Raw genomic sequence first — 13,571 nt, 5'->3', positions numbered from 1 at the left:
AGGGGTGTGTGTACTGGGAGGAGAGTAAGGAGCGGATTCTGGGAATTGCAAAGCACTGGGCCAAACGTCAATCCCCAATGAAATAGATGCTCTGTGACCATTTAGAAAAGAAACACTTGATGACTAGGAGCCAGTTTGGGTTCAATGGAAACAAGGCAAGTCGAACACATTTGTCTTCCTTTTTAAAGGGGTTTTATCAACTGGTGGAACAGGAGATGTAATTTGGTAAGGCGTTGCATCTCACGTATTCAGCATTTATGAAACACTTCCTGGGCCAAGGATAGAAAGATGACCAAGGTACGGTCTCAGAAGGAGCGCACATCCTGGTCAACTGGTGGTCACCTGTGGCTGGATAGTACTGACCTTAAGTGGCACCATAACTGATGTAATAACTCTTCTCAAAGCCTAGATTAACAGATTAATGTCAATTTGGAGGGAAATCTTGGTTCTTCTTTGGTTTGTGTGCTGTTCTATGCTTTGACCAAAGGCCAGGATGCAGACCTAGAAGAATGTTTATCTTTTTTTTTTTTTTTTTTTTTTTTTGAGACAGAGTCTCGCTCTGTCACCCAGGCTGGAGTGCAGTGGCCAGATCTCAGCTCACTGCAAGCTCCGCCTCCCGGGTTCACGCCATTCTCCTGCCTCAGCCTCCCGAGTAGCTGGGACTACAGGCGCCGCCACCTCACCCGGCTAGTTTTTTGTATTTTTAGTAGAGATGGGGTTTCACCGTGTTAGCCAGGATGGTGTTGATCTCCTGACTTCGTGATCCGCCCGTCTCGGCCTCCCAAAGTGCTGGGATTACAGGCTTGAGCCACCGCGCCCGGCCAAAGACATGTTTATCAAAGGAGCTCATGGCAGAGGTAAGAGGAGGGCTACCTGATGGATGGTGACATTCTGATTCAAAATGATCTTGAGATGTCGAACTGAACAATGCAACCAATAATAGAATTGAATCCAGCTCAACGCTGCACTATGACATTAAGAACCGTGCCCCAATCAAGGAAAAGAAAGGCTTGTAGCTCATTCTTGGGAGCAATAAAAATATGAAGGACACAGAAGGTCTGGGGTTGGTGCAGAGGTTCAGACTCTGTGAAAAGACCGTGAATGGATCTAAGGAGGGATGGGAGTAATCTCTCCACGTTACGAGGGCTGACATGGGAAAGAGGGAGTGAGTTATCCTAAATTGCTCTTGAGGAAAGTACTGAAGCCAGTAAGGAGCTTGAGGGAGAAGAAGAGATGTTGTAACATTAAGACCTGGCTACAGGCCAGGTGTGGTGGCTCACGCCTGTAATTCCAACACTTTGGAAGCCTAAGCCGGGAGGATCACTTAAGGTCAGGAGTTCGAGACCACCCTGCGCAACATGGCGAAGCCCTGTCTCAACCAAAAATAGAAAAAACATTGGCCGGTCATGGTGGCACACATCTGCAGTCCCAGCTACTCGAGAGGCTGGGGTGGGAGGATCGCTTGAGCCTGGGAGGCGGAGATTGCAGTGAGCTGAGATCGCACCACTGCACTCCAGCTTGGGTGATAGAGTGAGATTCCATCTCAAGAAAAAATAAAAAAAGAGCTGGCTAGAGAACAGAATGAATTATTCTGAAAAGTAGTGAGCCTCTCATCACCTTAGGTATTCAAACAGGGATAATCAACCATGCAGTGGGAAACCTGACCGGACAGGCTTGGGGGCCCTCCCCACACTCGGTGTCCACCCTGCTTGCCACCAATTAGTAATGAGTAGGGAAGGCTCCCTGAAGGAGGTCACGTCCGAGCTACACTGTGAGGATGGAGACAGCTCTGACCCGATCCCGTAGGGTGCCCGAAGGCAGCCCACCGTGGCAGCAAGTATGAGAACCGGGCACTTCCCCACACGGTAAGACAGAAAGTGGAGCTGAACTTTCTCTATGGATCAGAACTGATGTAGCAGGTGACAGGTAGAGGAAGGAGAAATAGAGTGCCAGTGGAGAGCCAGGCACAAAAAATCAGGCCCACAGAGCAAAGACTGGAAGGTCCTGGCCTGAGCAAGAGGAAGGGTGGGTGGGAAGGAGAGACCCACCAGGCAGCATCCTGCTGGAGACACTTCTATCATTCCTTAATTGTTCCCAGGACCAGAGCCTGTCAGAATTGGGAAGAGCCCTTCAGGAGCCCCTGGCCCAAGCCCTGATGAGACGGATGAGAGTTGAGGGTCAGGCTAAGCAGCTAATCCAAGGGAACCCAGACCTGAGAAGGGCTCTAATCCCGCCTCAGTCCTTGTCAGCTGTGTGACCTTGGGCAAGTTACTTAACCACCCTGTGCCTCAGTTTCCTCATCTGTAAAATAAAGGTGGAGGTAGCCATAAAAACTAAAAGAGGTGATGTAGGAAAAGCACCCAAGAAGAACTAGATCATCAAAATAGACCTACATAGTAAGTGCTATCTGCAAATTAACACTAATTTACAATTATTGGGAGATGCCAGGGAAGGCGGTGAATGCCGGGAGCCCCTTCCCACAGCAGTGCTCCATCAGCGCTGTGGACTCAATGCATTTATGGTAACCAGGTAGGTCGCTGGTACCCATATTGATCCCCACCGTGGGAGAAGTCCCTGAAGTATGGGGACCCGCAGGAGAGGGGAAGGCTCAGAGGCCGAGCCCACACATACCTTCTCCCCGGGTGTGACCGAGATGCGCCACACGCAGTGCATGTGAGCAGAGTAGCCGTTGGGGTATTCAGGGGAGGAGAAGTTGCCTGTGCTGTCTTGCAGGGTCTCTCCACAGGCTGTGAGGAAAGGAAATGACAGGGCAGGGCTGCAGGCGCCAAATCCCCCCACCTTCTGGCTCACCCACCCCTGAGCCCTGGCATCCTCTGGCGGAGGGGAGAAGGCCCGAGGAGTGGGAGGGTGTCTGCAGCAGTCCTGTCCCTGTAAGATCCACCCCCTCCGCCTCACATACAGCACACGCCATCCTACCTCCCAGCCCAGTGCTGCCCTGTTTGTGAAGGCGATATGGGTTCCAGAGTTAAGGTCAAGCTCCCTTGGTGGGGCTCCGGCCACCACCTCCCTCTCCTAGGATTGCTCTGTTCTTCCCCACTTCTGCCCCTATAGGCCCTCAGAAGGTGGCGGCTCAGCTTCTGACCACCACCTGAGCCTACCCCCAGTGGCCTCCTTCACTTGGACACTGCCCCTCCTATGGGGTCCCCTCCCCCGCCACACCATTCTCTAAAACTTGCAGCCTAAGCCTTCTTGGTGGCACCAGGCACCTGGCCTCTGCCTCCCTCAGGCCCTGCCCTCCACGCCTTCACCCATCCCTTCTCTGCCCTGACCTGGGCACTTGTAAAGCTTGCGGGCTTGGGCAATGTCCCCCTTGCTGAGCCGTGTCCTTTGGCCAATGGGAGGTTTCACCCCGTTCACCTCATACTTGGGGACAATGGTATCCAGGAAGATGCCCCTGAAGAAGAGGGAGAGAAGGAAGGGTGAGCGTCTTATGGACAGTGGGCAGGGAGTGGGTCGTATGCCCATCCGTATCCGCAAGTCGCGACCCTGCTGGAGCTCAGACATTCCTCAGCAGGGTCAGGGCCGGGTGGAGACGTCTCACCCTGTCATTACACTGCCCACTGACCAGCAGCCACCCTGCTCCGTGGCAGCCACACCACAGGAGTCGGGGGAGCCCCAGGAACACTTTGGGAGGTCAGGGATGCAGGTCCAGGGTGCCCTGAGACCCACTGGTGCCCCCAGTTCAGGCTGGCCACAACTCCCAACCCCAGGAAAGCTACAGACCCCTAGTGGGTCATCTTTCCAACCCCACTGGGCCCCTGCTTCTGCAGCCCCTCATGCTGCTCCAGCCCTAACTAAACTTCTCCCAGGACTCCCTAGGCCAGCTACTCACCCTGCTGGCACAGGCTGCATCTGAATGCATCTGGAACAAGGCCAAAGGCAGATTCCACTGCAGCCAGACCAAGCCCCGGGGACAGCCCCACCAGCTCCCCATCTATCAGTGTCTCCTGTACCCCTCATTCCTCCCTTCTGAATCCTGGGTGTTTGTACTGGGAGGAGCAGAGTGAAGGGAAGGCAGGCAGCCCTCCACCTCCCCAGGGCCCCTGACTCACACCCAGCTGGGTGGATCACAGCAGGGGGTGCGGTGGGATGTGGTGGGAAATGTGAGGCCGGGTCTGTGGGTGTGGGGGACAGAATGACCTCACCACCCCTCCTTGGTCTCTGTTCCTGCAGGTCTGCAGGCAGGAAAAGTGGATCGGGTAGAAGCACTGAGAAGAGGGGGCAGGGCCACTGTCTGGGACACAGACAGAGGATGAGCAAAGCACCAGGCCTGGGAATGGCCAGGCCAGGAAGGAGTGTGAGGAGGAGGGAGGCACCATTTCCCACACTCTGCTAAGGAGAAGCTTGGGGGAGGGGAGGCTGGGCCACCACCTTCGAGGGTTCTGGTTGTGGCTTCTGGGGACCTGGGCATCGGATAAGGAGGATGTGCTTTGGAGTTGGGCATGGGGGCTAGTCCAGGGCAGGGGCCTGGCTTCATGCAAACTGGCCAATTACAGAAAAAAAAAAAAAAAAAAAAAAAAAAAGCAGACTAATTAAAAAGGAATGGCTGGGTATGGTGGCTCATGCCTGTAATCTCAGCATTTTGGGAAGCCAAAGTGGGAGGATTGCTTGAGCCCAGGAGTTTGAGACCAGCCTGGGCAATATAGTGAGACCCCATCTCTAAAAAAAAGTCATGGTGGCGTGCACCTGTCGTCCTAGCTACTCAGGAGGCTGAGACGGGACAATTGCTTGAGCCTAGGAGTTTGAGGCTGCAGTGAGCCATGACTGTGCCACTGCACTCCAGCCTAGGTGACAGAGCAAGACCCTGTCTCAAACAAAAACAAAAACAAACAAATGGCCCACAAATAAAAGCTCAGCACCCTTTGGGCTGATAGTTTGGGGCTACCCCACACTGCTTGGCTTGCAGAGTGGTTGGGTTCAGCCTCCTCTGCCAGGTGCCCTGGGTGCACACCGTGGTAAGGCCCTGCCACAGCCCCAACCATGGAAGAGGACAGGAGGGCAGGCAGCATCCATGGACCCTCTGCTTGGAGGCCACAGTCCCCCAGAGGGCCACTCTTTTCCTGGGTCACTGCCCCAGAAGTGGGAGGCAGAAGGAGAATGGCCTACAGAGGGCAGGGTGGGGCTGCCCCAGCAGAGGCCCAGCCCTGACGCCATCTCCTACCTGGAGAACGTGTTCCGAGCATAATGCATGATGCTGTCAAAGTCATAGGTCTCCCCCAGGGACTCCACCTCCTGAGGCTCCATCTTCAGGAAGTTATACTCCTGCCCTGAGAAGATCAGGAGAAGGGTGTGTGGGGAGGGAGGGAGTGGGTCTGCCTGGGATGCAACACTCCCTTTCCAGGGCAGGAATGGGGTCCTTCCTGTATCTGAGAGGGCCCCCCTACCTGAGGGTCCGGGAAGCAGCCAAGGGGAGCCTGGGGAGCGGGGAGGGTCTCAGGAAGAGTCCTATCCAGCAGAGGGCCTGGTGAATGGAGGACTCAAGGGAACATGGAAAGAAAGCACCCATTTCTAGAGCCACAGCTGAGAAGGAAGCAGTGAAGAGTGGAGAACGCCTGGGAGAGAGGGAGGAGGTAAGAAGGGAGGGACAGAGATATCGAGAAAATGAGAGAAAAGCCCTCAGAGGGCAAACCAGGCAGAGGACAGAAAGTGGGCAAAGGTGGGGAGAAAGGCCTGAGCAGTCCCCAGGACGGGCCCACTACGCCCATGCCCCACCCTAGAGGCTGCCCGGGCTACCGCTGTCCAGGACCAGGACCTGGCCCAGCCCCCCAGAGGAGCTCCACAAGGGATGCAGGTCCTTGATCTGCCACGGAGGAGGAAATGCCTCAAAGGCAAGGGCTGGCTCAACCCAGGCTGAGGGTAGCGCTGAGGGCCCAGGCGATGACGGCTGGCAGGAGCGGCTCCCACTGCCCCCAGGGTCCCTGGAGGTGGGGGTTGGGGTAGGAGCCGCCCACCAAGGCCGCACCGAGGGGCAGGTACCTACCTGGCTGGATGTTCTCACGAACGATGGAAACGTGGCGGTCCCGGTCTGGCCGAGTGTGTTCGTGCCAGAAGCCGACGACGTGGCCCAGCTCGTGGACCACGATGCCGAACTTGTCACAGTTCTTGCCGATGGAGATGGCCTGGGGGCCCCCGCCACGGCGACCCACGTAGGAGCAGCACCTGGAGGGCGGGGCCAGCTCAGGGGGGCGGTCCCGAGCTGGGGGAGTGCATCCACTCAGGGGCGGGGCCAGGCTGCCGGGGGTCGAGGGGGAGGGGAGCGGAGGGGAGGTGGGCCCTGAGCGCCGAGTGCCCAGGCTGTGTGCTGGACGTCACAGCCACACAAGGGGCAGTTCCTGGGGAGATGCCCCATAGCAGGAGGTGACGAAGGAACCCAGGCCTGTGCCCAGCTGGGGGCAGTGGCAGTGCCCAGGGGGAACCTGGGTTGGGGCAACGGCGGAAGGTGTAGTGCCTAGGGCTTCCTGCTCACCCGCAAGGTCGATAGGTGAACACAATATAGCTGTCCTCGTCCGTGCGCTCCAGGAAGGTGACACAGGTATGCTTCTCCCAGTGCCTCATGGCCTGCCGGAAGACTGCCCTCTGACTACCTGCCAGGAGGAAGGAAGACAGGTTGCCACGGTGTCCAGGCGGTCCCACCCCCTACCCACCCCCTACCCACCATAGAAGAGTCACAGCCATTCTGAGAGCAGACTGACCGGAAAGGAAAGTGTGGGCACTCGGGCTGCAGATGGCACCCACGCCTCCGTGCCTGGCAGGGCTGCCCCAAGGCCAGGCCCAAAAGCTGGCTGCATCCTGGGCCCCACAATAGCACGCTCACCAGTGAAGTTTCCCCCAATGACAAAGGGGATGACCCCATCGGGCCACACACGCTCTGGTCGGGACGTTGCCGCCCGCCGGCTACGGGATCTCCCTCTCCATCTCCCACAGGCTCCCCTCTGAGGCTGCCCGCTGGTGCTCTGGCAGCTGGGGGTAGAAGTGTTTCTTGGAACTGAAAGAGGAAGGCATGGTGGCTAGTGAGTGGAGAGGAAGAGGAGGAAAACAAAAGCATAGTCAAACCTCATTTTTCATGGATTCTACGCTTGCAAATTTGCCTACTGGCTAAAATTTATTCACAGCCCCCAAAATCAATACTTTCAGGGCTTTCACGGTCATTTGTGGACATTTGCAGAGCAGTGAAAAATTTCAGTCACCCAACATGCATGTTCCTAGCTGAGGTCGAACAATTCAATGCTCTGCCTTCTGCTTTTGGCTCCCATTGTGTAAACAAGGGTCCTTTTTGAGGTCTAGTTAAAGTGCCCTGTTTTTTTGCATTTTCGTGCGCTTTGTTGAGGGTTTTGCTGTTTAAAACAGCCCCTGAGCATAATGCTGAAGGGCTCTCTGGCGTTCCCAAGGGCAAGAAGGCTGTGATGTGCCTGACAGAGAACATACATGTGCTAGGTAAGCTTCTTTGAGGCATGAGTTAGAGTGCTGTTGGTGGTGAGTTCGATGTTAATTAATTAGCTCCATATTAAGCAAGGTATCTTTATAAAGAAACACTCATAAAACAAGGTGATGCATTGATCAGTTGACAAAAATGTGACCAGAGGCTTGAAGGAAGCTGACCCTGTATTTTCCCTAGGAGCAATGGGTCAGTATTTGCTAGTGTTTTCAGTGACTGTACAGAGTAACTATAAAGTGATTCTATAACTTCCACAAACAGTGAGAATTGACAATAATCATAAAAGAGAACAAAGGTGCACTCATGTTCTAGGAATTGTGGGGCTCTGAGATTAGGAAAATATCCCTTCTCGTTGAATTGTGGAACATTGTGGAATTTGGTTTCCCAAATTCATGTTTGCATTTGACATAGGAGCTCTAAGGCATGTGGGCAAGTGTCATATTGTATTTGGCATGAGGAAACTAAAGCCAAAGCTTTGCCCAAAGTCACCTGGTAGGTTAGCAGGGGACCCTTCCATGCAGCTTTCCCTTGTGCCATACCTACTAGTCCCCACTAAGGTCACATGAGCCTTACTTGTTAGCAGGCCACCAGGTCACCCTCCAATGCCACCTACCCTTATTCCATAAGGTACCCACATCAGGATCTTCCCTCAAGCTGGACAGGAGAACTTCAGGCACACCACAGTGTTCCAAGAGCAGGCCCTCAATAAGAATCCCTGCCCTTTGGCGTGGTGGCTCACGCCTGTAATCCCAGCACTTTGGGAGGCCAGGGAGGATGGATCACCTGAGGCCAGGAGTTCGAGACCAGCTTGGCCAACATCGTGAAATCCGGTGTCTACTAAAAATATAAAAAATTGGCCTGGCGTGGTGTTGCATGCCTGTGGTCCCAGTTACTTGGGAGGCTGAGGCACGAGAATTACTTGAACTCAGGAGGCAGAGGTTGCAGTGAGCCAAAATGGTGCCACTGCATTCTAGCCTAGGTAACAGAGTGAGACCCTGTCTCAAAAAAAAAAAAAAATCCCTGCCCCTGCCCTTTGGGAAGGGGAGGGCTATTTGTGTGCTCTCAGGACCATGTCTCAAACATCAGCATTGGCAGTGAGGAGCTTTCACCCTTCTACAGAGCAGTGAGGGCCTGGAGAGAACAGACACAGCCCAGGCCCTCATCCCTCCCATTCCCGCATCCATGCACAAGTACCACATGAATTTTTAGGAGTTTGGACCACAATCAAGGATAAGAAGAAAGCATCTCTGACCTTAAAGAGCTTTGAGTCCAGCTAAGGACACATAGGAGCAAATCCTTTCAATATGGTGTGTTAAGTGACAGGGTAACAGTGTGAGCACAGACGAGGGAGAAAACAGGGGAAATGGAGGGATAGTCATGTTTGGGGGGCAACTGGGAAAGATGAATAGGAGAAGCTCCTGAGATGGGCCTCAGAGGATGCACAGAAACTTGCAAAGTGGGAACAGGAGAGCCCAGGAGGGATTGCAGTGTTGGGCAGAGTGTCAAGATCTGGAGTGAGAAAGCTCGGGTTCCTGTCCCAGCTCTGCCACTCACTAGCTGTGTGATCCTGGGCAGGTCACTTTACCTCTGTGAGTCTTAGTTTCTGGACCTGTCAAACAGGAGTTGTCCTGACACCGCCTTTAAAGGTGGATGGGGACAGTCAGGCTAGACAATACTTTTGAAAGTGGTTTGTAAACCGTAAGCAGAAAGAATGTCAGTTCTTAGTTGCTGGGGATGTCTGTATTTACTAGTCCTCCGGGGAAGGGATGAAGAGATCCCGAGGGAAGATAGGCCCATATGCTGGGGTCAAGCTCATGGCCTCTGTCCTGGGAGGGCCTGGCTGGGAACAGGGACAGTCTTTGTTTCCCTAAGACTGGAATTCATTTCTAGGACACAGAGGGCCCTTTGGCACCCGACTTACCTGCACCTTTGATGGAGGACTTACGAGTTGTGTGCTGTCTGAGATCCGCAGCCTGCTGTACCTGGAAGGCCCTCAGGTCCTCTTCGTCCAGGGCAATGTCCCCAAGAAAGGCAGCTAAAGAGAAAAGAAGAAGCCAGGACTGAGTTAATCCTCCTTCCCAGCCCTGGGTGTGATGTGCTTCTAGCCCCACCCCTGTGGGCACCAGCCCCCAACCTCCACAGCAACTGTGATTCTCAAATGCCATCTGAACAAGAAGGAGAAGGGCAGTTAGGGATCAGCGTATAGAATTTCTTGGGAAGCTCATGCTTACTTTTCAGTTAAAATCCCAATAAAGCTGATGCTCAGTCCCTACCAGGCTGTTAGCTCATCATTCTTTGGGGGAGTGTGGGGCAGATAGGGTCTCACCGCTATGCCCAGCTAATTTTTTAAAATTAGCAGGATCTTGCTATGTTGCCCAGGCTGGTCTCAAAATCTGGCTTCAAGTGATGCTCCAGCCTCCTCAGCCTCTCCAGTGGCTGGGAATACAGGTGTGAGCCACAGAGCCATCATTCTTCAGCAAATACTTAGTTAACATACTACTGTGGTCGAGACAATACCCTAGTCATTAGCAAGACAGAAGAGGCCCCTGCTCCTGTGGAGCTAACCTTCGATAACATGCAAGTAAATAAATACTGACCTAGGGTCTTCTAGATAGCAATGGGAGCTATGAAGAAAATAAAACAGGGTGTGCTGAGCATGTGGTGTTCACTCAGCAAACGCTGTTTCAATTTAACCAAGGTGGGGGGTCTATGAAATAAAATAAGCCAGGTGTAGTGGCTCACACCTGTAATCCCAACACTTTGGGAGGGTCGAGGTGGGCAGATCATTTAAACTCAGGAGTTCAAGATCAGCCTGGGCAACATGGTGAAACCCTGGCTCTATAAAAAATACAAAAATTAACCAGGCATGGTGATGTGATGCATGCCTGTAGTTCCAGCTACTCACTCTGGAGGCTAAGGCAGGTGGATCAATTGAGCCCGGGAGGTCAAGGCTGCAGTGAGCTGAGATGATGCCACTGCAATCCAGCCTGGGCAACAGAGTGAGACCCTGTCTCAAAAAAAAAAAAAAAAAAGGAAATAAAATTGCACCAATTTTCATTAGAACAGATAAGCATCTTTGGGAAATGAAGATACCTTCCGGGAGTTTCCCAGCTAGGAGGAAAAAGTTTAACAGCTCTCAAGTAATTCCTATTCCAACTCTTAGGCTGCTCAAGCAGAAAGGCCAGAGGGGAAGAGAGCCTCCCTAAAATGCCATTCCGATTCCAATATCTGGAGCTGAGGAGGGATGTTTCCAGAGATCCGGCTGAACTGTCTGTCTCCCTTTTGAGAAGTCTGTAGAAAAGGAAGCAGAGGCCATAGAAATGGCCGCTTTGGAAGGCGCTCATATGGGAGCTGCATGCTGAGCTGGGCTGGGCTGGGGGAGGCGGGAGGCTGGGCTAGAGGTGGGACCCACAGCAGCTTCCCTGCAGTTCCACCCACGGCAACATCTGCTTCTCATCCAGGCAGAGCGCTATACAGGCCTGGCGGTCGCATTACACAAATTGTTTTAACCTTGAGGACTTCTACACAGGTTTTTCCTCCCCAGTTGGCCTCACTGGTGAACACACACACACTGACTTTATCACATACAGAATCAGACACCCAAGGTTAGTGTTCCTACGGACACATGGTGGCATCCACACCCTTGCCATCCAGTGCAAAGCCATCAAAGCCAGAAACACACATCCTTGCACACAAAAGCAGCGCCCAGCACTACGCTTTCAGGCGGGAGACACTCCGGGATGTTCAAATGAATGAATTGCTACGCTGATATTCTTCTGGCTTGCAAATACATGCCCAGAGACACACCCTCACCTAGACAGGATCAACAGAATGTGGGAGTGACTACGGCAGTCATCGAGGCCAAACTTCCATTTTATAGATGAGAAAACTGAGGTCCCAAAAGCAACAACTTAACTGAACCTATACTGCTAGTCACTGGAAAACTGGATGTATAACTCAGGCCTCCCCATTCCCAGTCCAGCGACCACTGCACTCTCTAGAATCCTTATTGCAAATACATATACACAAAAATAGATAGACACATCCACAACAAAATACACACACAGTCACAGTTTTTAAAAAACACACATGCACAAGCTTTAACACACACAAACCAGCTGCAAGCTCTGAACTCAAGCCAATAATAGTCGTGATAATGACACCTTATGTAAATGTCTGTTGATATTTTTGTGGTGCTTTCCAATTGGCAAAGTGCTTTCCCATTAATTAATTTAATAATGGCCTGCCCACAACATGCCCAGTAAGCCACACTCCACACCATGCTCTTGCAGAGGAGTGCCCCATTAGAAACTCTCAGAGAGAGATAACCTAAGTGGCTAGGCTCCAGCCCCCTTCCCTGACTTTAGACATCAGAACACTTGAGCCTATGAAGGGCAATGACTCACTCAAGGTCATCAGCCAATAAGTGGCCCCAAATCTCTTCCAACCCATGAGAAAGCTACTCTTACTTAAATCGCCATCCTTGGCAGGTGGCCTTGGCTCAACAACTGATGGGACAGCAACAGAAGATGCTTCCCAGGTGACATGTAAGAGTGGCCTTAGCAAGGACATGGGATGGGAGGTACACTCCAAGGAAGAAGCAGCGGGTTCATACTCGCCATTCACATAGATGTGCATGTACCACACGAATGCCTCCACACTTAGACTTGTGGATATCTTTCTTTCTCTCTTTTTTTCTTTTTTCTTTTCTTTTTTTTTTTTTTTTTTGAGATGGAGTCTCACTCTGTCGCCCAGGCTGGAGTGCAGTGGCGCAATCTCAGCTCAGTGCAACCTCTGCCTCCCGGGTTCAAGCAATTCTCCTGTCTCAGCCTCGCCCAGTTAATTTTTGTATTTTTTTTTTAGTAGAAACGGGGTTTCACCTTGTTGGTCAGGCTGGTCTTGAACTCCTGACCACAGGTGATCCTTCTGCTTCAGCCTCACACCTGCTGGGATTACAGGTGTGAGCCACCATGCCCGGACACACGTGTTTTACCTTTCACAGACATTGTACCTGCAGGCTCCCACACCCAAACCCACAGGCATCATCGCATACAGGTGTGTCTGGACATTTAGACTCACCTTTGGACAGAGAGCAAAGGGCAAGGTCTTTGGAGTCAGACAGACCTGTCTTGGAATCCCAGGTTGGCTACTATTAGCTGACAAGCCATGTAAACTCTTCTAAGGCTCAATGTTCTCCTAGATAACAGAATCTGTATCCTAGGATTACTACATGAAATAAGACATATTCACGAACCCCTTAGCATAGAGCATGCAGCACAGTAAGCACTGCCCACTCCTTTAATATTATCCCAACACAACCCGTAAGCTCAGAGTCAGCCCTAGACCTCCTCAGGGAATGCTGTCTCACCCACACTCTCTGCCCCCACCCCTCCTTGAGTGAAACCCCAGTGCAGAGGCCACAGAACTGTGCTGGCCTGCGGGTCCAGGGCCAGTGTAGAACCAGGGCAGAGCAAATGTAAGGCAGGGCAGGGCATGGCCCTGGCTGCTGAGCTCCAGGGGTGAGGATGTCATGGCTGAAGAATGCGTGGGAACCGAGTGGGGGTGGGGAGAGAGGAGATGGACAGGAGAGCCTTAGGGGCAGGAGCTGGGCCTTGGGGCACTGTACTTTTGGGCTCCCCTCTGGGGAAGCAAGGGAATCTGGATGCTAAGGAGTCTAGGAGGTCTCTCCTTACTCAGAGGAAGCCCTGGGGTCACGGTCAGGGTAGTAGTTATTTTCGACACAAGATAAAAATTTTTTGTGTTGTTTTCTGGCTGTAAACCTGCCAGGAGCACTGTGGCTGAGCCCATCTGTGTGCCTGGGCCTGGGAAAAATCTCACTCTTTCAGGTCAACCTCTGGACTCCACTGTCTCCTCCCCCAGGGCATTGCAGGGCATCCCCTCCTTGGGAAGTGAGAAGAGGAAGCTGGCTGGTGTAATGAGCCCCAAGGCTATATGTGCAAGACTGATGCATGTCCCGTGGCACAAACACAAGCTTCTAGCTGGGGGATGATACACACAAACCCTTGCAAACATGTGGATGGACTTCATCACATGTGAACACTTCTGCAGAGGTGCATGTTTGCACCCATGCCTGCATGTACTCAGGAAGACCCAT

General features: G+C 52.8%; 1 protein-coding gene across 2 annotated transcripts in view; it reads right to left on the bottom strand.

Moving 5' to 3' along the window:
* BMP1 (bone morphogenetic protein 1) overlaps positions 1-13,571 on the bottom strand; it is a 48,141-nt gene that overhangs the window by 29,636 nt on the left and 4,934 nt on the right. For both annotated transcript variants that reach the window (XM_033227834.1, XM_033227845.1), the window contains exons 2-8: positions 9,378-9,491; positions 6,836-7,006; positions 6,488-6,605; positions 6,002-6,180; positions 5,183-5,288; positions 3,291-3,415; positions 2,632-2,747 (exon numbers count right to left, since the gene is read on the bottom strand). In XM_033227834.1, coding sequence (XP_033083725.1) covers positions 2,632-2,747; positions 3,291-3,415; positions 5,183-5,288; positions 6,002-6,180; positions 6,488-6,605; positions 6,836-7,006; positions 9,378-9,491 — 929 coding nt within the window. The remainder of the gene's footprint in view (positions 1-2,631; positions 2,748-3,290; positions 3,416-5,182; positions 5,289-6,001; positions 6,181-6,487; positions 6,606-6,835; positions 7,007-9,377; positions 9,492-13,571) is intronic.

The sequence above is a fragment of the Trachypithecus francoisi genome, unplaced genomic scaffold (genome assembly GCF_009764315.1).
Source record: "Trachypithecus francoisi isolate TF-2019V2 unplaced genomic scaffold, Tfra_2.0 Contig01440, whole genome shotgun sequence".
Classification (NCBI taxonomy): Eukaryota; Metazoa; Chordata; class Mammalia; order Primates; family Cercopithecidae; genus Trachypithecus; species Trachypithecus francoisi.
The sequence above is the reverse complement of the archived record's forward strand: the minus strand, read 5'-3'. Positions and strand labels throughout refer to the sequence as shown.